At 39.4% G+C, this 26262-nt stretch overlaps 1 protein-coding gene across 1 annotated transcript; it reads right to left on the reverse strand.

Moving 5' to 3' along the window:
• Window positions 1-9161: 9161 nt before the first annotated feature.
• On the reverse strand, window positions 9162-23310 carry zgc:163022 (putative ferric-chelate reductase 1). Its single transcript, XM_040030835.1, has 15 exons — window positions 22756-23310; window positions 20012-20148; window positions 19485-19582; window positions 19264-19399; window positions 18118-18321; window positions 17737-17838; window positions 17485-17629; window positions 16205-16309; window positions 15427-15542; window positions 15173-15259; window positions 12186-12277; window positions 11162-11220; window positions 10901-11038; window positions 10124-10155; window positions 9162-10036 (listed from the first exon to the last, which is right to left on the reverse strand). Exons 1-15 carry the CDS (start codon window positions 22940-22942, stop codon window positions 9947-9949), a joined length of 1728 nt encoding a protein of 575 aa, XP_039886769.1. The 5' UTR covers window positions 22943-23310; the 3' UTR covers window positions 9162-9946.
• Window positions 23311-26262: the final 2952 nt, after the last annotated feature.

Here is a 26262-nt window from a genome sequence, read left to right on the forward strand (position 1 = left end):
TAAGAGCTGACTCGTGATTTAGATTTGACAACACAACGAGGCAGATGAATCTGGCATGATATTTGACCTCACACAGGGCGGCGCTCTGGCATTGATATTTGACCCACAACGACAGATGATCTGGCATTGACTATTTCATCACACAGCGAGACGAATCTGGCATTGATATTTGACATCACAACAGAGAGACGAATCTGGCATTGATATTTGACAACACAACAGAGAGACGAATCTGGCATTGATATTTGACAACACAACAGAGAGACGAATCTGGCATTGATATTTGACATCACAACAGAGAGACGAATCTGGCATTGATATCTGACATCACAACAGAGAGACGAATCTGGCATTGATATTTGACATCACAACAGAGAGATGAATCTGGCATTGATATTTGACATCACAACAGAGAGACGAATCTGGCATTGATATTTGACATCACAACAGAGAGACGAATCTGGCATTGATATTTGACATCACAGCAGAGAGACTGGATGTCATGTCAGAAAGATGACTGTGATGTCAGAACCCTCTAAATCTTGTAATTTACAGATGGTAAATGGCCTGTATTTGCATAGCGCTTTACTAGTCCCTAAGGACCCCAAAGCACTTTACACATCCAGTCATCCACCCATTCACACACTGGTGATGGCAGCTACATTGTAGCCACAGCCACCCTGGGGCGCACTGACAGAGATATTTAATTCCAAATGATTTGACTGCATCATTGCGTCTTTGAGTTATGACCCAAACTCTCTATCAACTTTGTGAATAAATTCACGTCCCCCTGTGACCTCATAATTACACCACAGTTCAGATGGCATGAATGAGTCATGAGGTCACACCAACAGTGACAACATCAGCAGTGACATCACTAAAGTTGCCAGGTGAGTCCATAAATAGAACCCGTGACGTGGAGCAGGTACCGCCGTTTTGGACAATGCCACGACGCAGGTATAGACGCAAACATGCGAGGTCTTCTCGCCCCGTTCGCAGACACAAGAGACCCCACAAGGCCTCGGGTGTCCGCAGACGTGGGAGAAGATACCGTCGCAGACATTAGACAATCTCAATAAACATGTAGGATGAACATCAAAACTTTGGTCCAATCAAGTTTTTTTTAGATAACATATGTTGTTGTTGTTTTGTGTGTGTTTGTTATCAATGTTGTGGAAAAAAGTTAAGCTTAGTAAGCCATCAAGCACTGATTACTCGTAGAAGAGCACCAATAGGAGACAGAACCAATTAGAAGGTGTTATTATTCAGTCTGTACATCGAATAGAAGGCACTAACCACAAGGTGATCTTCAATTCATCTCTGTGTGAATGTGAACGGGGCGAGAAGACCCCCACTAACTGCATTTCCCTAGACTGTGGGAGGAAGCTTGAGAGAACATCCAGACTCCACACAAAGACCCCGGCCTGATGAGGCTAGGGTCCTGAGTTCGATACCCTAAACTGAACGCAGGACAGAGGAAGGGATGGGTGATGTTCATGTGTGCCCAGGTGCATGATGTGGCTCTTTGTCTGTGACTGGTTGGCTGTCCCAGCCCTGGCCCTTCATGTATTTCAGTAATGTCTTTTTCTCCCGTCTCGTTTACATGTTTTGCCATTGTGACCCATTCCTTCTGTCACGTGTGTTTCCCCCCCAGCCATCATGCTCTGCTTGTGCTTAGTTATGTCCATGTCTCATCTCCAGTCCCCTTTTCCCTCTGTATGTATTCACAGTGCTCCTCGTCGGTTCGTCATGCTAAGTCTGCTTGTCTTATTCCGTCATGTGTCATGTATCACTCCAAATCTCACTGACTTTAACTAATAATAACTGTTTGCTGAGTGTTATGTCTAAAAGGTATTGCACAATCGCCTCTAGTAGAGGATCAGGCTTGTTTTCCACTGATAATGGATTTTAACATGACTGACCAATGATTGTGGAGCACGTCAATGTAGGATCTTATAAATACAACGAGCAAACTTAAATGTTTTAAAATGTTCAAAAAATTAATATATTATATTTCTGAAGTATGACGGAAGGAAAAAGTTACATTTTTTCATATTTAAAAAAAAAATCCATGGGTTTAATGGGTCCATCATCACTATATTGAGGGCCTTGTATAATAGCCCAACTGCAAAAGTAAAGATTAACGGTGAACTTTCAGATGCTTTCAAGCTTGAAAGGTCCACAAGACAAGGATGCCCACTGAGTCCAATCTTATTTGCTATTTTTATAGAGCCATTGGCTGAAAGGATTAGGCAGAATGGTAACATAAAAGGGATTAATATCACTGGAAGTGAGCAGAAATTGGCCTTGTTTGCAGATGACATTTTGGTTTACTTATCAAAACCTACCGAATCACTTATGGAGCTCATGTCAGTGTTAAAGGAGTATGGGCTATACTCGGGATATAAATTGAATATACAAAAAACACAAGTTCTTAGTAGCTTTGATAGCCCTCCCCAGAATCTGCTCAACAAATACAAACTAAGCTGGGACAAAAGAACTATCAAATATCTGGGCATAAACTTATCAATGGATATAACTAGCTTGGACGAAATCAACTACCCCCTACTTAAAAAAGATATCATGCTAGATATTAGCAGATGGTCATTAATCCCCTATCTAAGCATTTCTTCTAGAGTGGACATCATAAAAATGAATATGCTCCCAAAGATATTGTACTTATTCCAGTCTGTTTCTATAGAAAACCCTGATAGATACTTTGTAGAGTGGGATAGGACCCTCTCAAGATTTATATGGGCGGGTAAAAAGCCAAGAGTTAAGTTCAAAACACTTCAACTTCCCAAAGATAAAGGAGGATTAGGCCTTCCTTGCCTACAGGATTACTACAGGGCAGCACAAATAAGAAATCTGGTGGGATGGTGTAAACCCGGATACTGTTCAACAGAGAGACGAATCTGGCATTGATATTTGACAATACAACAGAGAGACGAATCTTGCATTGATATTTGACAATACAACAGAGAGACGAATCTTGCATTGATATTTGACAATACAACAGAGAGACGAATCTTGCATTGATATTTGACAATACAACAGAGAGACGAATCTGGCATTGCATTTGACATCACAACAGAGAGACGAATCTTGCATTGATATTTGACAATACAACAGAGAGATGAATCTGGCAATGATATTTGACATCACAACAGGGAGACGAATCTGGCATTGATATTTGACAACAGAACAGAGAGACGAATCTTGCATTAATATCTGACATCACAACAGAGAGACGAATCTGGCATTGATATTTGACAACACAACAGGGAGACGAATCTTGCATTAATATCTGACATCACAACAGAGAGACGAATCTGGCATTGATATTTGACAACACAACAGAGAGATGAATCTGGCAATGATATTTGACATCACAACAGAGAGACGAATCTGGCATTGATATTTGACAACACAACAGGGAGACGAATCTTGCATTAATATCTGACATCACAACAGAGAGACGAATCTGGCATTGATATTTGACAACACAACAGAGAGACGAATCTTGCATTGATATTTGACATCACAACAGAGAGACGAATCTGGCATTGATATTTGACAACACAACAGAGAGATGAATCTGGCAATGATATCTGACATCACAACAGGGAGACGAATCTTGCATTAATATCTGACATCACAACAGAGAGACGAATCTGGCATTGATATTTGACAACACAACAGAGAGACGAATCTGGCATTGATATTTGACAATACAACAGAGAGACGAATCTGGCATTGATATTTGACATCAAACAGAGAGACGAATCTTGCATTGATATTTGACAACACAACAGAGAGACGAATCTGGCATTGATATTTGACATCACAACAGAGAGACGAATCTGGCATTGATATTTGACATCACAACAGAGAGACGAATCTGGCATTGATATTTGACAACACAACAGAGAGATGAATCTGGCAATGATATTTGACATCACAACAGAGAGATGAATCTGGCATTGATATTTGACATCACAACAGAGAGACGAATCTGGCATTGATATTTGACATCACAACAGAGAGACGAATCTGGCATTGATATCTGAAATCCCAACAGAGAGACGAATCTGGCATTGATATTTGACATCACAACAGACAGATGAATCTGGCATTGATATTTGACATCACAACAGAGAGGCGAGTCTGGCATTGATATTTGACATCACAACAGAGAGACGAATCTGGCATTGATATCTGAAATCCCAACAGAGAGACGAATCTGGCATTGATATATGACATCACAACATAGAGCGATCTGGCATTGATATTTGACATCACAACAGAGAGACGAATCTGGCATTGATATCTGAAATCCCAACAGAGAGACGAATCTGGCATTGATATTTGACATCACAACAGAGAGACGAATCTGGCATTGATATCTGAAATCCCAACAGAGAGACGAATCTGGCATTGATATCTGACATCACAACAGAGAGGCGAGTCTGGCATTGATATTTGACATCACAACAGAGAGACTGGATGTCATGTCAGAAAGATGACTGTGATGTCAGAACCCTCTAAATCTTGTAATTTACAGATGGTAAATGGCCTGTATTTGCATAGTGCTTTACTAGTCCCTAAGGACCCCAAAGCACTTTACACATCCAGTCATCCACCCATTCACACACTGGTGATGGCAGCTACATTGTAGCCACAGCCGCCCTGGGGCGCACTGACAGAGATATTTAATCCCAAATGAATTGACTGCATCATTGCGTCTTTGAGTTATGACCCAAACTCTCTACCAACTTTGTGAATAAATTCACGTCCCCCTGTGACCTCATAATTACACCACAGTTCAGATGGCATGAATGAGTCATGAGGTCACACCAACAGTGACAACATCGGCAGTGACATCACTAAAGTTGCCAGGTGAGTCCATAAATAGAACCCGTGACGTGGAGCAGGTACCGCCGTTTTGGACAATGCCACGACGCAGGTATAGACGCAAACATGCGAGGTCTTCTCGCCCCGTTCGCAGACACAAGAGACCCCACAAGGCCTCGGGTGTCCGCAGACGTGGGAGAAGATACCGTCGCAGACATTAGACAATCTCAATAAACATGTAGGATGAACATCAAAACCTTCGTCCAATCAAGTTTTTTTTAGATAACATATGTTGTTGTTGTTTTGTGTGTGTTTGTTATCAATGTTGTGGAAAAAAGTTAAGCTTAGTAAGCCATCAAGCACTGATTACTTGTAGAAGAGCACCAATAGGAGACAGAACCTGTACATCGAATAGAAGGCACTAACCACAAGGTGATCCTCAATTCATCTCTGTGTGAATGTGAACGGGGCGAGAAGACCCCCACCAACCCCACGCCCCCAGACCGTGGGAGGAAGCCTCAGAGAACATCCAGACTCCACACAAAGACCCCGGCCTGATGAGGCTAGGGTCCCGACCTCGATACCTGAAAAACTGAACGCAGGACAGAGGAAGAGATCGGTGATACCCATGCGCGCCCAGGTCCATGATGTGTGCCCCCCCGCCTGCGACCCGCTGGCCGCCCCAGCCCCCACCCCCCACCCACCCCACCAACGCCCCCCCCAGCCACCACGCCCCGCCCCCCCCCCCAGCCACGCCCATGCCCCCCCCCCCCACATCCACCCACAGTGCACGTGCCCCTCGTCGGCTCGCCATGCCAAGCCTGCGTGTCCCACTCCGTCATGTGTCATGTATCACTCCAAATCTCACTGACCCTAACTAATAATAACTGTTTGCTGAATGTTATGTCTAATTACTTTGTCTTATTACTTTTCATTGATTAAGTTACTTCGACAATTTCACTAATGGTTATCTCTCTATCAATTTCTGTTCTGTCATTTACCGATATTTGTGAAATCGGTAATCTATCAAGCGTTTCAGCAATCTTTCTTTCATCGACCGGATCTCAGGTATAAAGATTGGAATAGAACATTTTAAACTGGTCATTGATGGTTTTCGGATCAGACGTCTTTTCTCCAGAGGCTTTACAGATTTCAGCAATCGTGTTAGCTGATATGGATTGCTTAATTTGATGTGCCAAAAGTTTTCCGGCTCTTTCCCCATGTTCATAGAACTTTTGCCTTGATTTGAAAAATAAATGTTCTGTTTGCTGAATGGACCGAATTTTTTATTCTGAATTTAGTAATAATTTTCTCTTATATAGGTCTATTGTTGGATTTTCGGCATATAAGCAGTCAATCTCTTTTATACTGTTGGCTAGGTTGTTCATTTGTTATAAGTATTTCTTTTTTTGAAATGATACATATGAAATTATCTGGCCTCTAAGATAGGCCTTTAATGCCTCCCATACAACAGTCATTTTCATCCCTTGGGTTTGATTTGTCTCTAAGAAAAACTGTATTTGCTCAGAGACCATTTTTTTAAATGAGTCTTTAGTTAGGAGTAAAGGATCAAGTCGCCAGGCCGGTTTTTGACTTAAGCGTTTGTGAAGAGAAATTGTAGAAGGCAAAGGAACTCAGACTCAAGATATCTTACACATGTGCACACATGGACGATCCCCCCCTCATCCCCCGATCCATCCTGCAGCAACGTGTGCAGGACAGATTTGAGAGAGAGGAAAAACCGCCCAGGGCTTTCAGAACTCTCCTTATTTATACTTAAACGAGCTTTCAGAGAAGTAGGAGTGGCAAAAACATTTCCATAAAAGGAGAGACTGTTCGCTTGTCAACTGAAACAGGAGATAACTTTGTATGTATAGATTCCCATATAAGGGGAGCGAGAGACCGTTAGCTTGCCTGTTAACAAAGGAGGTACTATGTATGTCACAGCATTCCTCTGCACATCTGTTTTCACTCCCTTTTCCTGTGGTAGTTTCAATTCACAAGCTCTTCTTCCTTTAAATGAAGCTACAACTAAGCATAATCACAAAATTAAAAATCTTTCAACAGCGTTCATAAAAATTTACATCTAATTGTACTGGACTGTGGTCTGAGATAACAATAGAGTTGTATTGGCAATCTAAAACCTTGGGAAGAATTCTATTATCTACAACAAAAAAATCTACCCGTGAGTATAACCGGTTTACTGGTGAGAAAAAAGAGAATTGTTTAGATGTAGGATTTTTATTCCTCCAGGGGTCAAAAAAAGCATAAGATTGCATAAAGGATTTTAGAACATTACCCGCTTTTGAAATTTTGCTGTCATGTTTTGGGTTTGATCTGTCAAGTTGAGGATTAAGCACGCAGTTAGAGTCACCACCCAGTATCAAATGGGATTCTGTTAAATCTGGGAGGTGCTTTAAAAAAGTACAATAAAAATTTGGGTTGCCCCAGTTTGGTCCGTATACATTTGCAATAGTTACTTGTTTCCCATACAACCTGCCCTGTATAATAATATATCTCCCTCTGGTATCCGCCACAGCTGATAGTGGAATAAATGGAATCCCCTTCCTAATTAGAATAGCCACACCCTGTGATCTATCCTCAAATTTTGAGCTAAATATTTGGCTTATCCATGTTTTTTTTAGTTTAATTTGTTCACTTGATCGGAGGTGTGTTTCCTGCAGATATACAACATCGGATCTCAATGATTTTAAATGAATAAAAATCCTTGTGTGTTTAACTGGATTATTTATACCTTTAACATTCCAGCTTATAAAACGAAGAGGCAGATGACTTTGCGAGCTTGCCATTCAGGTACCAAAATGCAGGTGCAGAAAAAATATGTCCCAACCTCTGGACCCCCCCCCAAAAAAAAAAGAAAGAGGGGGAGAAGGAAAAAAAAGGGAAAAATAAAAATAAATAAAACGAGACTCAAAACCCCATGCTGATCTACTATTATCCCTGAGATCGCAACCCTCCAGGCTAGGATAGCACAGTGACTAAACGTACTGTTAACCCTCAAACAGCCCCTCAAATATATAACATTTAATAACTAAACAAAACTCCAAAACTTATATTTTCCACTTTCCCCGTGTTTATTCTAATCAAATGCCCCAGAATAACAGCAATATCTCGAACATATCAAAAATCGGAACGAAGAAGGAAGGCAGAGTATTCATAATCAATTAAATCAAAATCATTCTACCTTCCGGCCTTTTATGAGTATGGCCCAATTATTTACTTGACATCTCCCCAGCACCGACGTATAACTATGTCCCTTGAGTTCAAGCAATCACACATGTGGAGTCCAACTTATCTTTTCTCACTCGGCTACACCTCTCACGGCCGTAGTAAGTCTTTTTTGATAAAGTCTATTGCAGCCGCTGGGTCGGTGAAACGATTGTCCTGTCCCGTAGGTGAAGTGATACCGAGAACAGCTGGAAACAAAAGTCCAAACTTAACGCCAGCGCAGCCTCGGAGCAAACGTTTAGCCTCCATAAAAGCAGCTCATTTCTTTGCCACCATTGCTGTAAAATCAGGAAAAGTACTTATCTTCATGTCCTGCAGCAGCAACGGCTGCGACTTGGCGAACCCTTCGGAACACTTCTTCCTTCTCTTGGAAATAGTGGAACTTCACCACGATTACCCTGGGGGAGTTTCCCTGTTGACCCAAGCTTCGATGAGCGCGGTCCAGCATCGGAGTAAGGTCGAGGCCCAGTATGTCTTTCAGTATTGTAGCAATAACTGCCGTAGGTTTCCCGGTGTTTTCAAAGCCCTCCTCCACCCCTACAATGCGTGCATTGCACCGGCGTTGTCGCCCCTCGATATCGTCCAACTTGCTGGTCAACTTAGCAACGTCCGATTTCAGCTTGCTAACCTCGTTTTCCAACTCCACTGTCCGGTCTGAATAAGTATTCAAAGCAAACTCAACACTTTCCAAACGGGTCTCTTGCTTCTCCAGATCTTCTTTGATTGTGTCTATTTTATCATTTAAATCTTTCGTGCTTGAATCGATACGGTCCAATATCCTCTTTTCAGAGCTAGCAATAGCTCTCAGAATCTCACTCATGTCATGGGGTGGGTGCCTCCGGTCTGTCCTCAGCATGGTCCGAGGCTTTTGCGGCCTGCTCTTTCCCCGATCTAGTTTTGCTCATATTTCGTACACGTTGGTCTTTTTTCACAACTTTTTGATGTCCAACCTTCTTTAAAACAAACCTTTGTTGTGCTCAGGGTTCTGAGCTTTCACATTGTGTAAAATAACTTTGTTTTGTTTTTTAATCAAATGCCTTTTTTTTGGGGGGGGGGGGGGAGGGGGGGGTTAGGCAGCTAAATTGACTTGCCTACAGAAAAATTCATTACTTTACTTTATATTTATCAAAGGCTGAGGAAGACACAGGACTTAAATTAAATACAGCAGTCAGAGACAGGATTAAGGTAAAACTCATAAAATGACCTTTTATTAGCATGTCAAAGTCCAGAAACGAAAACCACAGAAACACATGTAAGTAAGCCAACACAATGACAAAGAGAATCTAAGACTATACATGCATTAGAAACACATGGGTGTATGAAGCACACCTTAAACTTACCAAGGACAAAACATAAGAGACAAGAGACTCACAAAATAAAACAGGAAGCAACATAACAGGAAACAAAGACTTAACAACACAATACAAGAAAACATTGGATAGCAGAAATCAGCTCACATGGATTCAAATATAAGGTCTTTACCTCTAACAGGAACTAGGATTCCTAAAAATCAACAACTAAAAATTTTATAATGCTCGTGGAAAAACATCATTGCACTCTATAATGGACAATCAGTTCTGAACAAATGGAGTTTGGTTAGATGCTGATTGCCAATTTACTTCAGTAACTGAACTTAAGTTTAGCCATGAAACTGAAAGCTTAAGGAAAATATCGAACAAAAACATCCACTAAACAAAAAAAAACAAAAAACAAGTAAGACCGTACTGAAAGAGAAAACAATCTCAATGGGTCCAAACTTTCAGTGCACAATATCCCATCAGGTGTATTTGGATAAAATACCAAAAGAAAAAAAACAATTCTTTAGACAATTCTTTTGGGGCTCTTATTTCACCCCAATTCCAACCAAAAGTGCCACCAAAAAGCAAATGTTTCCCAGAAAGAACAGACCGATCAGCAGACCATCAATTTTTACCTAACAAAACAATGTAATTCGATTAAAAGATCATTGCAGTGTTATGGTGATTAATTGTTAATTGCTTTTATATTTCTTTCAACTTACCGATTCTGATTCCACTTCTACAGTAGCACTGCCTGAAATCCAGAGCAGAAACAACAGTTAAAAAGGGCACAACCAACCCCCAGAGTGTTTCCTCATCTGAATCTTATTTTTCAGTTTACTTCAGATTAGTTCTGGCTTGTTTTTAATTATTTGATTTATACCGGTAGATTAAGTTATTTGATTTCAGCTTTCATTTCATTTTAAATTTGTTTACATATTCATTTACATATGATTTAAACAGTTTAAAATATATTAAATTCTTTTAATAATAATAATAATAATAATAATGCATTAACAATTACATTAACCATTTAGCCATATACACACTCCCAGTTTCTTTTGGCCTATACTAGACTAACAAACAGTTCAATGGCCAAGTAAAGGCCTGTTCCCTTTTCATGTCATGAAATAATGAAGCTTTTTAAGTGTAGTTTTAAATATGACTGAAAAAGAGACATTACTGTAAGGGAGGGAGGCCAATATTGGACTGAAAACTAAAATAGAAAAGACTTAAGAGAGGAGGCAAATCTGGAATACTCCTAGAAAGAATGAATGTCCCTCAGAGGAGCATGTTTTGAGAGGGGTTACACTATAGAACAGTAAGGTTGATTAGACTTTGTCAGAAAACTTTTCAGGAAAAGTTCTGGAAAAAAAAAAAAAGAGAAAAAAGATTTTTTTGCACTAGAATGATGAGATGAGGAGGAGAAAAAACCTTTAACCTTTACATGCACTTTTCTAAGTGATGATTACTTATAATGAGGAAAAACAAAGATTTACCTTTCTCCTTAGATTTCCCATTATGAACCTCCAACATGATGTAAAAGAGAGCTTCCCAGGCAAGAAAGCCACCCATGACTTTCATTAACCATCCATCACTGCTGTCAATCAAGTTCAGGCCTGTAAATATGGCTCCCACTGTGTAACACAAAGAAACAAATATTTAAGACCAACAGCACGGGTGACGGTGTGTCTGCTTTGGAAAATAAATTAGAATTTATAAAAGAGCGCAGAACAGCATGAAGTAAAACAAAGGCTTACCGGCTAAAGATTTTATTATCACTGCATTCAAAAAATGTGATGTGTTGAATAGATACCGCCTGTCAAACAAAAGAGAATAAATATGAAAACATAAACTGCTGAAGTCAGTGTAAGGAAGAAAGGACAGCACATATCATTTTCTTGACAGAAGCAGCAGTGGTGGACAAACACACAGTGAAAAGAGATCTGTGAAGAAGATTCAGTGCATCACCCGGCATCCTAAGCTTATTGCATCATAACCAGCGGATGGTTCTGGGTCACCTGATTAAGCCCCAAGTAAAAGCTATAACAAAACAGAAAATTTTAGGCTTAAAATTAAAAGTAGAGAGGGTTGCTGTTTCTGAGAGCTGGTTTCATGGTAGAGGGGGCTGAAAGCAGCAGCCTCCTATACCTACTTTTGAAACTCTAGGAAAAACAGCCAGTCTGACAGCAAAGTGTTCTGTTAGGATAATAAGGTACTGCGAGGTCTTGTAGATATGAGATATGAGTGTTTCCATTGAGAAAAAAGTTTTGTTTCCCTTTGGAGAAATGACTTCATTCATGGATATGTATGCTTATTTAGTATTTTGGGCGGATGGTTATATTGGTGACACTGGGAGATTGGCTGAACTGTTCAGTGTTCAATCCATGATGGTGGCTCCTTCTTCACAGTCACTTAACTGGGGCTAAGCATGGAGCATGGCCTCCAAAGCTACAGCCATTCAGTGAAATAACTAAACATTTGGTACACTGAACAGTAAAGTGCCAGCGAGAAAAGATGGAAAAGATTTGAAATTGTAATGATATTTATGGAAGAAATATGAACAGAGCTATCAGAGGTTATCAACTACACTGAAACGAGTGAACAGTGAATGCAGTCATTAAGCAGGTGCTGCCCCATGCTTTTGGCTGATGGTGTTTCCAAAATTTGTCAAATAAGTGTACTAAAAAACAATAATGTGTGTAAAACAGTCATTGAACTCTAAAATGTGTGTTGGCGTGCCATAGTAAATTAAATTAGAAGCACACACAGATTGATACATACAGGTGATGCTGTGGTCCGCAGCGCAGCATAGCCACTATAGGCTGGAAGAAGGAGAGGATCATAACCAGACAACCCAACACTGGATGTGCTCCCTGGAAACCAACAGCATTAACACTGGTAATCATGATGATGTAAATATCAGTCTGACAGTGGAAACACGTAACTACAGAGAGTGTTTAAAGAATATCAAGACAAATAAAAAATTAAAATGATACTTTGATTTTATAGAGATGCTGTTTTTAATAATTACCATTACTATTAAGAAGAGTTACTTAATAATATCTTCCAGTATGTTGGCTGTGCTTTTGATCTGTGTTGTATAGTATTGTTTAATGTTTAATTTACATCGCTTAAATTACTGTAAGGTGTAATTATCTCTGGTTGCAAAGGAGTTTTTAGTGATAAGCAAATTTTTTAATGAAATTAAAAACACAGTGACAAACTGCATGATAACTCAGAGGACACTAGTCTGTGGGTCTTAAACGGTAAATGGATCGGTACTTATAAAGCACCTTCCTACTCACTTCCTTTTATGTGGTGTGAGGATGACTATTTACCCCAAGATCTGAAAGATGCCAGAATAGTGCAGCTGCACAAAGGCAAAGGTGAAAAGTCCTGTTGTGTCAACTATCAAGCAGGCAAGATCCTCTATAAGGTGATTTTAAAAAGGTTGAATACCTATCTTCAGAAGGGACACTACCAGAAAGCCAGTGCAGTTTCCCCCAGAGCAGAGGCACCGTTGACATAATGCTCGCCGCAAGATAGATCCAAAAGAAATGTAAGAAACACAATATGCATCTGTAAAACCTCTTTGTTAAGGTGTTCAACATTAGCGTCATGCCCACAATCTTGGGTATGACGCTATTTTCTGAACAGGAATCCCTCCCAAGATGGAAAAAGTAATCAGATTCTTTCATGATGGTGTAAACACAAGACTGGTCATTGGCTGAGATGATGATGAGTTTCCCATCACTCAAGTCAAGCAAGGATGCTCCAACACTCTTCAGCTTCCGTTTTAGATGTTGCTTCTCTCTGCTTTCAAAGACTTAAATACAGCCATCCAGATCACACACAAGACAGATGGAGGTAAAATTAATGCTCAGCGCCTAAAGGCAAAGACAAAAGTCACTAGATCACTTTTTCATGACTTCCTCGACCCTGATTACTGTTCTGTAGTCAACAGCAGGGCTGTGCAGAGAGGTTTAAAGGGGCGGGTGCTCAAAGTTAAAAAGGGGCACATTGAACCAGGCTGAATCATTTGTTTCACTATCCACTCTGTGCAGGGGCAAAGCTTATTACATTTTTAAACTGTAGAGATACAATAATTTTACTGCTGTAAAATCCAAATTTTGTCTTATTTAAAATATAAATCTAATATAATCTGCTTCTTAACGTATGTTCTTTAAAATACAGCGTGTGTTTCTTAATATATTATAATTATAATAATGCATAATTATGTGGACATGCATATTAGACCGTTTTTTAGTGAAATATAATCCCTCCAGAAAGGCAGGAAAAGCCCTGTAACTTGCTTTAAAACTAAATATGTTCCCTAAAACGGTGACAGAGCTACAGACCCATGACAGCCTTACACAGGTAGCCAGCAGCTATGACCAGCACTACTTGTGCAGTTAATAAAAGGACAGGTAATGTTTGTCGCGCTGTTGCACACACAGCACGCTCGTTTGTTTCAGTTCGTCAGCTGCAACAAGACAACGTGTACGTAATAAGCTGATACTCCTGGGTGCTACACACTACAGTGTACGCTGTACACCTACTTACTGGTTTTGTCGCATCAGTCTGTGTCTCTGAGTTAACTTGTGTTTCTCCTACAGCTCCGGACCGCTAAAAATGCGCGTGCTCTTTGTGAGCTCGTTCCCGGCTCGTAACCAGCGCGTTCTGCAGTCAAGGGCGATCATTGGTTAAATGTGATCATGTGACTGATGCAAGCCAGATCCTTTTATTTAGCAAAACTGTGATTAATAGTTAAATATTATTGTTGAGGGGCACAGACAGGACTCCGCACGCACACACACATTAAAAAATAACAATAATTATTTTTTTTTAAAAAGTTGCCTCAACAAAAGGGCACTTTGGGCACCCATCAGGAAAGGGGCGGGTGCTCAAGCCCCTCTAGCCCCCCCCCCCCCCTGCACGTGCCTGGTCAACAGCAAGCATGCCTGAAATAAAGATCAACAATAAGGTCCTTGGAAATTTTAACTCCATAACCGAACTTAGTTAGCTTACAAAGTATCGAGGTATCCAACAGCATTGCTAAGGAAAGTGCTTCCGATAGACTCCACAAGCAAGTGTGGAACGAAGATTCTGAGATATGATTGTTCGGTTTTTCTCTGTATCTATTATTGTAGGATACTGTACAATATAAAGCGCCTTGAGGTGACTGTTGTTGTGATTTGGCGCTATATAAATAAAGTTGAAATGAATTGAATAGATCCTACATGAGGGTACACAAAAAATGCTATTTTGGACTTTATCAATCCTAATAGCCAGTCATATATATCCTTGGGTTGAGCATTTCCTAGTACTACCGTTGGTTATCCATGCACAAACACACTTAATTTAGCACTTTTAAGTGTTAAGTGCTTTTGTAACATTCACAAACACACACGCGTGCATGCGCACACACACACACACACACACACACACACACGGTGCATCTCAAGGCTCAGTATCTTGTCCGTAGATTTACTAATTGCAGAACATTTTAAAGCTGGTATTAAAGGAGACTCAAATGTGGTACAATAAAATCTGAAGGATATTTGGATTCATGTAAATAAACAATAATTTGTATTCAGTAATTATAACCAAAACCTTTGTGAACTTCAACACTAGGACCAAGTTCATATTATTTACTGGCAAATACTAGTGTGTTACATAGGTAAAGCCAGTTTTGTTGTTTGATTGATCTGTAATTAAAAAATATAAAACTGTAATAATTCTGATACTAGCAGAGTTAGTGTACTAACCCCAGACCAGTCCCGAGTATGAGCGAAAATGAGGATGAAAGCAATGATTGTGGCTGCTACCGTCAGAAGCATTACTCCAACATGGACCTGGAGGAACATAAAGAATACAACATGATATTAAGCCAGCCAAACATATACAAAATCAACAGTTCCCAAATAAGATTAAGCTTGGACTAACTGTCTTAAAAGTCTAACATATCTGACATATAATACTTAATATTTTCTTACTATGTTTTGTTTCTATGATGTCTCACCACAAACCAGAGATCTTTGTTGCACATTCTCGTTCCTTTAGCCATTTTTTTCAGATATCGGGCAACCATCATTCCCAGTGTTCCCGTGGTCATCCAGGCAATCAGCATCAGTGACCCTGAAATACAGTTTAGAATTGGAGTTCTCTCCACTTCTCTTTGTTTTATGAGTTAAGATGAGTTTCTTTCCCTGGTCCCAACATGTCTTTAGTCTATATATCAGTTTACTATAAAAAGAATTAAATCAACCGAGGCAAGCCATTAGAGGTACAACAGAAATATTTTTATAGCTTTCAAACTGTATACAAACAATCGATTTTGATGGTGTACATTCGTACAATATGTTACAAATGATTGTTTTGCATGATGATAAGTCACTGTGTCATGAAAGAGCCAAGAGTTACTGCCAAGAAATATGCATCTAACTTGTAAAACCCAATCCACGTTTTTGGTCTATTTTGTCACGTCGAGGGATTAAACTGAATTTCCCGGCGGGACCAATCCAAGGAATTAATAAAGTTTCATCTAATCTAATGTAGTCTAGTCATTAAACGCTGTGAAATGCAACAGAAATGTAAGTCTACTTGGTATTATAGATAAAATAGTTTAATCTTAATGGAAGAAAAAATTCAATGTCTTCCCATGTTCCCAGTAGCATGTATCCTCGACTATTCACCGGTTAACACAGTGTACTAACTGTCAACTGGTTGGCCAAAGTAAGTGAGAAAGGACTTTACATAGTGACTCTTTCACACAGAGACCTCTCTGTGCAGGATCTTACCATGAGCTTTGATGATATCAGGAAATCCCCTTTTACTGACAACAGGAGTAGAAATGGCCATCTTAGTAGTGCTGACGAAGTCGTGCTTATGGAATTGGATTTGTCCTGTAGGAAAGATATCGCAAAGCTTATACACAACTGTTTGTGTGTGTATATATATATATATATATATATATATATGTATAGCTGTGTGTGTGTACACAGAATAAGCTGAATCAAAAAAGAGTAACACGGCCAGGACGAATGAAGGAAAATAGCCATCTGCTCTCTCAGTTGAGACGAAAAATTTGCTGCAGTTACTGAAAAAAACACATCCATAAGTGAAGTATTGAAAGGTGATGAAAGTGATTACATGGCCAAAGCATGAAACACATTATTTTAATGCTAATGGCTGAGTATTTCCAAATGTTGATTCTGTTCATCTGGACGTAACGTTTTGTGGGGGAAACGTTTCGTCACTCATCCAGGTGACTTCTTCAGTCTCAGCTGACTGCAGGTTTCCCCAAATCTTATAAACAGTAAATTTGCATAATGGCTGAAACCAGCCCACTGAAGGAACAATGGGCTGTGAGGTCAGTTCCTTAATCATAATTATGCAAATTCTCATGACCATTGATCAACAACCATGGCAACAACAACAACAACAACAACAACAATGGCTGAGTAAGTCTGAATCTGTAATCAAAAATTTAGATACATGCTGGTGTATGATTCCTTCATGATATTTTTATCTTTATTTAATTTTTTTGTTGTTTTACAAAAGAAAAACACTTTAGAAAGAAACTTTAACATAGACATGAAAAATATTTTTTTATATTTTTTTTTCATAAACTGGCCAGGGTTGTTAAACATGTGACTTCTTTTAAAATGTTCACACGATTGGAAAAGGAAGTACAATCAAAGGCCCTGCTTAACTGTTCAAAATAAAAGTATTTACTTGAGTATAATTTTGTTATTAGTACGTTTTTTCAGAGTGAAGTGCTTAAAGATTGCACATTTAAATAATCGCCTAAATTTTAAGAGTGATGGAATGGATCTTTCTTATGGGCGACAAACCCTCACCACCATGTAGCCTTGACATGAAGAGTTTGGACACTCTTTTTCATCCAATCACCTGCATGCATGTCTTGAGACATATGTGCTATTTTCTCTAAGTATATTATGAAGTCCATAGTCTTCTTCATTGCATGCTATCTTCAATTTATTGATATGATAGGTTAAGTTAGATAAACTACACTGCTGTGGTGTAAGAAACAGTCTGGCACATGTAGTTATGTTACCATTGCTGCTGGGTCCGCAGACAAACATGAAGTAGTAGGATTGGCTGAAACCTGAAGTCCCCTGTATAGAAATTATCTCCGTAGTAGTGAAGGAACAACTGATGACATTGTTCTGCAATGACGTTGTTATATTATAAACGTTCCCCTGTAGGACACATAAGAAATTTCACAAATTTTAAGAGCAGAAACAAAGCATTATATCTAAACGTTCTAGCCTTTTATAAATCACTGATATCAGAAAAACTTTAGTACCAGAGCAACAACTTGTGGAGTTGTTAGTCCTGTTGAATACATATGTTGCACACCAACTTGTCCATTACTGTTCATTCCACAAACATAAATATCATCGTTTCCCTGAGGAAAGACAAATATAGTAAAGAATTAGCATGCTTATTATTTAATGATTAATTCTTGTGGGGGGAAAAAATCCAAACTTGTTGATATTGTTTGGGAAAACAAGGCAACCAGATGTTTTCTAAAAATTGTAAACTTTCAAAAACAAACTGAAGTTGTAACAGCAGCTGTTCACCCACAGGTGCTGCTCATGTACAAGTATGCCAAGAGCCTTACTATTGTTATCTCTTAAAAAAAAATGTAACAGTCATAGAATCGAGAACATTTTCATTACGCTACCATCTTCTGATCATCAGAGAATCCAAAAGCGATGTAGCCTTCATAAGGACCAGTCATCTCATACTGGACAGCTGTACCACCGGCTAACATCATGGCTGACATGAAATAACAGCTAGCACTGACTGCTGGGTCACAGTTTGAAGGCTGACTGAAGCACACTTTGGTGACGCCACAGTTAGCGCTAGAGATGGATGCAGCTGATTTCTGGACATACACAGAGGAAGAGAGAGAAAGAAACCATGACATCATCATGTTGTACTTGAATATACCATTTAGCATTTTCTTTTCTCAGTTTGCATGTATATTAACATTAAGCCAAGCTCAGTACTGCACATTACTGTTCTATAGTTCTGCTAACAAGCTATTTAGAAACTAGGTATAAATGGCTTGAGTACATAAGTACATCCATACTGTTTACAATCACCAACTAATCTAACAAGTATATCATCCACAGAGGCACAGTTAGAACACGCAGAGTTCCTGTGTCAATGACAGTACTAACCGTTAACCACCATGTTGGCCCTAACATCAACCTCTGAGGTTTTTGCCTATTTTCCCAACTGGGAAATTTTGTGCAAGACCAAAATGCATGTGTGAGACTTCGCTTGAAAAATCTCTCTCACAGTTGAGAGAAAACCAAACACTAACGTGATAGATATTAAGAGTTAATAAAAACAGTCAAATCTTAAACAAAAAAGAAAATTCTGATTTTGAGAAAACACCTATTGTATGAAAGCGCCCTAGCTCAATGGGCCATGCTAACTCTGGGCTCTCAAGAAAAGCTCTAGAAATTCAAGAGTGTATGACAAACGTGATGCAGATTTCTAAAAACTCAGGTTTACGCATAAACTACATAAACAGCAGTTTTGCTAGACTGACTTTTTCATCTTTCATATTTGTCCATCCAGGCCAGAATATTTATTGCTTTCCATTTAGTGTGTCTGTGCTAGATAGAGCAGTGTACACCCATCTCCTGATCCACAGTCAGCCCCAGTATAAGATGTGCCACAGAATATAAAAGATGGTAGACTGCCATCAGCCTCAAAACCAACGGATAATTTCAAATCAGTTAAACTGGCCGATGATTCAACCAGCTTGTTTGGTAGTGAATTTCATATTGTGTTCAAAAGAGACATTGTTACTTACAACAAGTGGTGCAGGGTCTGTACTGCCATTCCCAGTGAGGGCACCTGCAGATCTAGCAGCTCTGCCATTAGTGAAGGTCAGGACAGGGCTCATCACATTAACCCAAAATGTTGTAGAATTCTGCACAAAGGATGCACTGCAGCGACACCAAAACCAGTGTGAACTGGGGTATAAACACTTAATCATTATCAAAGTGCTTTGCTAGAATGAATGAACTTTACCGGAACTGAACAGCTTTGATGTCTCCTGATGGTTCTGATCTCCATGTCACCTGAATGTAGCTGCTATTAAAGCCTGATGTGTGGGACACAGCCGAGCTCTGGACACACACACACGAGAGAGAGACTATGACATCATTATGTTGTTTGAATGTACTGTATATCATCTGTTTTCGTTATTTGACATGTTTATACTGTTTCAGTCACTGTTATACATAGTGAAAGTTACCAAAGGAAAGCAAATCAAATGATGTGCTGTGAAACAATATTGCAATATAATTTTAATTATGCACCTTGCAGCTTGTCACTAAAACTATGTATTAACTTTGTATTTAGAATAGGTAGGTCTAAGTTCACATTGTTTTCTTTAGTATTTGCATCAGAAAAAAAACCTGACTGTCTTTTCCAGTAATGTACTGAATACATTAAATGTTTTCATTTTACTTCATTGATTGATATGCCCTTCAGTAGACTTAAGGTATAACATATGATCATGCATGATGCTCACATTAACATGAAAGGAAACTCACAGGTCTTTGGCTGCAGGTGAGGACTTTAGCAGTCCCTGCTGGTGTGGCAAAGGAACCCACAGGAGTCTCACTTCCCACTTCTATAGCCTCCAACAGGAAACCTGTGAATGGTGTGGAGCCCGGACCCTGTAGCTCAACTTAGAATCACAGAAAAACATTTTATTCAGTCAGCTGGACAGTTCTCAACTGGGCCGCTTCTAGACAGGCATACATGAGGGGCCAGACAGAAATGTAAAGGGGGCAAATGGTGGCAACGGAGGCAGGAAAGTGGTGGGGTGTGGTGGGTTGGATCTGGGTCTGGATAACAATTTTTGTCATGTAATTGGATTGCACTTCTTCCCTAAGACCTGACCAATGACCAGTATCCCACCTGAATGCTAAGCTTCTGCTGGTCTAGCTCTTAGGGTCACCGAGGCATGCAAACCCCCTGACCACGTTAAGGTGGCAATCCCTAAGGGGGAAACTGAGGAATAAAACCACCAAAATTGAAATAAAATCTTCCTCATCAGATTATAGCAACTAAAACATGACATTTACCTTAATTGGATGGCCTTTATTAAATATAACAATTGCCAATATTAACAAAACTAACTAGGTAGGCCAAATTATTTATTTATTTATTTATTTTAAAAAAGGCAGTTCACCAAATCTTAAGAAATAAAACCAAAAAATAGAATAAAAATTAAAACACAGAATAAAATTAAGTATCCGTCCAACTCTTTACAGCCAACAACATCGAATGTATCTTAATTGAATGACCTGATTCTTAAATAAATTTGCAAAATAAAGCAAGAATAAAATAAGACTTCTCAATATAGCCAATATTTACAAAACTAAAAAGGGTTGGCATAGTAATACAAAAACAATTCACCATGTCTCTTCCTTCAATTCTCAAACTAATTTGTAGAACACAACAGATTTAGAACAGAACATTTTAATTTTTTGGTCTCGTTTTAAGCTTGTTTGTTTTGCAAGGAACTGAACTCCGTCTGCAACTGAACAGCTCCACTCTCCTTTCCCCTCAATCCACTCTATAACAACAGTCTCCTGCTTCCCTTTCCAAAAACTCTTATAGATTCATATCAAAGTTATTTCTTATGGACTTCTCACGGGCCAAAATCACTAAATTCCTCTTTCTTTTATGTAACAAAAATGAACAAGCTTTACTAAAATCGCTGTGATTACATCAGTATATGAAACGAGGAAACTCTGCTTGTTCATTTTTGTTACATGTGGTGTCTGACAGACACAGATCCTCCAGTCTGCTCTATGCAGCAGGCAGGCTCACAGAAAGAAACTCTTCTCTACCGGACTGAAACTGTGAGAAGAACAATGGACTAGTCTTCCACTGAGTGTAGAAAGATAGATGTATAGATGTATGTTTGGCTGTTAAGAGTCGCTATGATTTTGACGACAGAGATGTGTTGCTTCGTTTTGCTCAGCCCTGAGAAACCTGCCACCAGGTCATTGGCTGTTCAGCCTGCACACAAACAGCACGGAGGGAAAGAGCCAACTAGAGGTGAAACCTATCATCTCATCTGTGCCTTTTCCAGCGGATTTTCCAGCTACTGTAGCAAATCATGTCCATTTTCAGTTTTTGGGTAATCTATTATTTTCTTTCTCAACTTCTAAAAGTTTGATTTAAGGGGGCAGGATGTTTGTTTAAGGGAGAGTTGCCCCTCCTTGCCCCAGCCGGTGTTGTGCCAAAAAGTGATTGCTCGTATTTAAACTGCTATAAGTAACTTGTTGGGCTATAATATGTGAAACATATGTCAAATGCATCCCTCACGGATGCCATAAAGTCATCTTGAGCTACAAACAACATTCGTGTAACAAGGTAGAAGCCGCAATCAGTTTGTGGGAGTGACTTTTATATAACCTTTATTTATGCAGTTTAAAAAAAAAAAAATCTCAGTAACATTAAAAATGTCTTTGTAAGAGTAAGTTGGCCAAGACAACAGCAGAAATGGCAGCAAATATTACAATAGTTCAGTAAAAATATTTTAAGTGGGGATAAAGGACCGGATTGGTTATAACACAGTTATAAAGATACTTGAAAAACAGATATGTTTTTAATTCTATATATATATATATATATATATATATATATAACCCCTTTGTAAACCCTGTTCGCAGAAATCTATTTACCAACATACGCAAAGATATTACACAGAAAAAAAATACACAGAAACATTGGAAATCACTTTTTGGCACAACACCGGCACCGGTGTTCTCAGTCATGTGATGAAAACAAAGTTTTACTGTATTACAAGCAGATATGTCAGACTCTGACATATAAAACAGAGATGCTTCTTAAATTGCCTGAAAATATATAAATGTTTCCCCATTTTGGGGTTAGCCCTTAAAAACACGGCATTCTTAGATAATAATACATCATTTCTATTATGATTTTTCTCTATGTACAGGCTGAGATCCTGCTGCTTTGGGGTTTAATGCTCTTTGTTGATTTAGTTGCATGGCTGAAATCACAAACATATCAATGGCAATGAGAGGACAGCTGATCGATGCTGAAATCATCAGGACGTAGCGTTTTATCCGTTTGACCGACAATCGCAAATCTGAAACACTGTCAGCTGGGAGGAACTCCCGACTTTAGCACACGACCAGTTAACTCCCGCGACAGCACTATGCATTAATCTATACATCGGGTTTATTTGTTCGATACTGACGGTACTAGAACACCAGTCCGTCTAGTTGGCACCCTCTTACTCCTCTCTTCTTACCTTTGACATCCTCTCCAACTCTGTAGCGCCTTTGCTCTGTGGTGACTATGAAGGGCGATGGTGCCGTTTGTGGGCTCAGCCCTGATTGATGGGATTTCAATTCTTCACAACTGTCTATAACCAGACCTGAGCTGTGTCCTCGGATGAGTGGAGCACTGCACAACAGCAGCAATACAAGAAGATCCATTATTTTCCAGGCGACTCGTTACTGCTGTCAGTGAAAAACATCGAGTACCACGTACTACTGATGTATAGGGTGGAGTACTGCAGGTGAATCTGGGAGAAGCAATAGCTGTTGAATAGGGATACTTCTGTTTCGACAGTGTGCCGAGCTTAAGAAGCGCAGATGTTTCAGGAACTCTGCTTCAAAGTGTGGGTCAAAACACCCACGTCACCATGGAGTTTCCCAAGGTGGCTTACCTGTTGCTTCTAAGCAGGGGTGGAGCCAGAGCGAATGCGTTTTAAAAAATTTTTATTCCTATGTAGTGACGGCTCAATCATTTAGGCCGACAGTATACAGGCAACGGCACAACACCGACTCGAAGGGATCCTGAACACCTGCCCTACAATTACTGACAGCCGCTCATTCGTACATTCTTATTACTGACACTGGATTGTCCAATCAGATCTCTTAACGCATTCGGTCTTTCTCTACCTTCCCATTGCGCTCATGCAAGTTGATAAAGATTGACAAATACAAGCGAAAAAGTCAAGCTGAAAAGGCAAGAAAGAACAAAGATAAAGAAACTAGAAACAGGTGAAGCAAAAGATGAGCGTGGCGGAGCTTCTGCAGTGCAGCAGGTAAAACAGACGGCGAGGAAGAGAAAAGGCGTAATTAACGTGGGGAGCAAATATCTGGAGGGATGTAATAAGGATTAAAGAGAGTGAATGATTCGAGTAAAATTTATTTAAACTTTGAACAGTTTATTCTATGTTCTTATTCTTCTTGTGTTACTCAACTTTACATTGCCTTGAGGAACTGCACAAATTTAACTGGACCGTCTGTGCCGTTTTGACCGACCATGGTCCCACACCTGGACCAGTGGCACCCTCTTACTCCTCTCTTCTTACCTTTGACATCCTCTCCGACTCTGTAGCGCCATTGCTCTGTAGTGACAGTGAAGGGAGATGGTCCCGTTTGTGGGCTCAACCCAGAGTAGTGGGATTTCGATTCTTCACAGCTGTCTATAACCAGACCTGAGCAGCAGCCCCAGGTCAGTGGAGCAGTGCACAGCAGCAACAATACAATAATAATAATGATAATAATAATAAACTTTATTTATAAAGCACACTAAAAAAAAACCAAGGGTATACCAAGGTGCTTGACAAAAATAAAATAGGAAAAGGGAGATGGGAAGGAAAAGAGAAAGGACCTGGCACGTATCAATTATAAAAACCTTGACAAGAAAATGCATTGCAGTTAAATTATTTTCCAGATGACTCATTGCTGCAGTCAATGGAAAAACAGACCATAAATAACAGTGCTGTTGTTGGAATACTGGGGATGAAACTGGGAGAGCCAGTAACTGATGACTGCATCATGACTCGGCAGTATTCTTTCAGGTTTAGATTTTCAGGACCGATTTGCAGTAAAACTCACTAATCAGCAACAATAAGTCTCTTTTCTCTGAAGAATAAAACTGGATAGTTCATTTTCCTTTTTCAACATCATCTTTCATGGGGGGTTCTCACTCCTGTGAGGTCAACATCTGGGGATTTTGCTTTAGGGTGTATTTTTTCACTAAACATTCAACACTACTTCTGATATTTATGATATTTTGTGATTATTTTAAACTGTGGCATGCAGAGGTTTCACACAGGATGCAATCTTTGCTACTTTGAATAGCCAAACAGGTAAAAACATGAGCTAAATTATTTAAGGCAAGCCACTTTCTATTTCACTTTTTACAGTTTCAAAAATAGGAAAAAGTAAACAAGGCATTGAGCAAAGGTTTGGCTGCACAACATGGTCAGTACTTAGTAGCACCCCTCCCTTTAAACTGTGAAACAAAGCTTTTGCTGTAAGCGAGAACATAGATTATCAGTGTGGCCAGTCCAGCTACAGGGGTAATGGAGGTGAATACCAAAACACCTATAGGATTTAACCTAAACGATTTCTTCATTATGAATAATCACTGGGGTGTCAGCTGTCACCGCTTCAGGGTCAGGCAGCATCTCCTTAGTTTGTCTTGTATCGATGACTAGATGGTGATCATCACAATAAAAGACAAAAGTCTTTACCTCAGTAAGTACAGCGAGCGATCCGAGTTTTCGTATAGCGGGCTAAGTATGGCAGTGTCATTGAGAAATTTGAAAATCAGATTACTGGGGTTACAGCTACAATCTATTTTATAAGAGAAACAGGAGTGGTGAGGTAACACAGTCCTGAGGTACGCTAGTGCTGATGGATTTATAGTTGGAGAGCAAAGATAGGAAAAGACTCAGTTTCTGTAAAAACAGAGGCGGCTCCAACATGTTAAAAGCAGAACTAAAGTCAATAAACAAAATATGGGCATAGGCCTTGGGACTTTCCAGGTGCTTAAGAATCAGGTGAGCGATACTGCCAAATGTGTTATCCGGGCTCCTCCCCTGCCTATAAGGAAGCTGCGGAGGATCTAATAAAATTTAGATCCGATTTCCTTATAGAGACTATATAAAATTCAAAACATTTAATGACAGGAGTCATAGCAGTTATAGTTATAGCCACTGGTCTATAATCATATAATCAGGACATGATCTCTTAGAATTTAAAATACGGTGGATTTTTTTTCTAAGGAACTGCGTGTGAATCTGCAGATAGGACAATGAGCTCTACTGTAAACTTCTTTCCAAGAGAAGTTTAGAGGGCCTGAAGATATTATCACAAATATCACTGAATGGCTGAATTTCAAGTAAATCAGCATCAAGGCTTAAACACTGATTAGTGGTTGTAATCGTCTGCAACACTTTAAGGCCCTGTGTATCTAACCTGAGGGGGAAAAAAACAAACCTCATTCAGTTCATTTGTTTTACTCTGTTTACAATGCACTTCATATTAGTCATCATCTTGCTGGTGGCTTTTATGGATTTAGCAGCTTTAGAGTCCATTGTGATTAAATTACTTAGATATCTTTATATGTCATTGGTCTTTTTATGATTAATGCTCTTCTTAATGCCTTCTATAATGTATGGGTCATTGTCAGGATGCAGTATAATGTCCTTCTTCAGCAAAGCAATCACATCAATATAATCTGTGATAGTTTCTTTGGCCTCATCAGTTCTCACATCATGAAAAGACATGGTGGTGTAGGGGACTGCGCCCTTAAGGATTACTGTACTATGGCCAGACAATCACTGTCGTAGTCTGAGCTTTACTGTTCTTATTATGGTCTCAATTTGACAAAAGGGGCTTTGATTGTGCTGTTTCTGCTTTTTTTAATATGTCCATAGCATTTGTATAGAATCCTATTTTCTTGAGTGCCACACTTCACACAAAAAGATCCTGGGAGGGTTACTTCAATTTTACAG

The sequence above is a fragment of the Simochromis diagramma genome, unplaced genomic scaffold (genome assembly GCF_900408965.1).
Source record: "Simochromis diagramma unplaced genomic scaffold, fSimDia1.1 OVJJ01000361.1, whole genome shotgun sequence".
NCBI classification, from domain to species: domain Eukaryota; kingdom Metazoa; phylum Chordata; class Actinopteri; order Cichliformes; family Cichlidae; genus Simochromis; species Simochromis diagramma.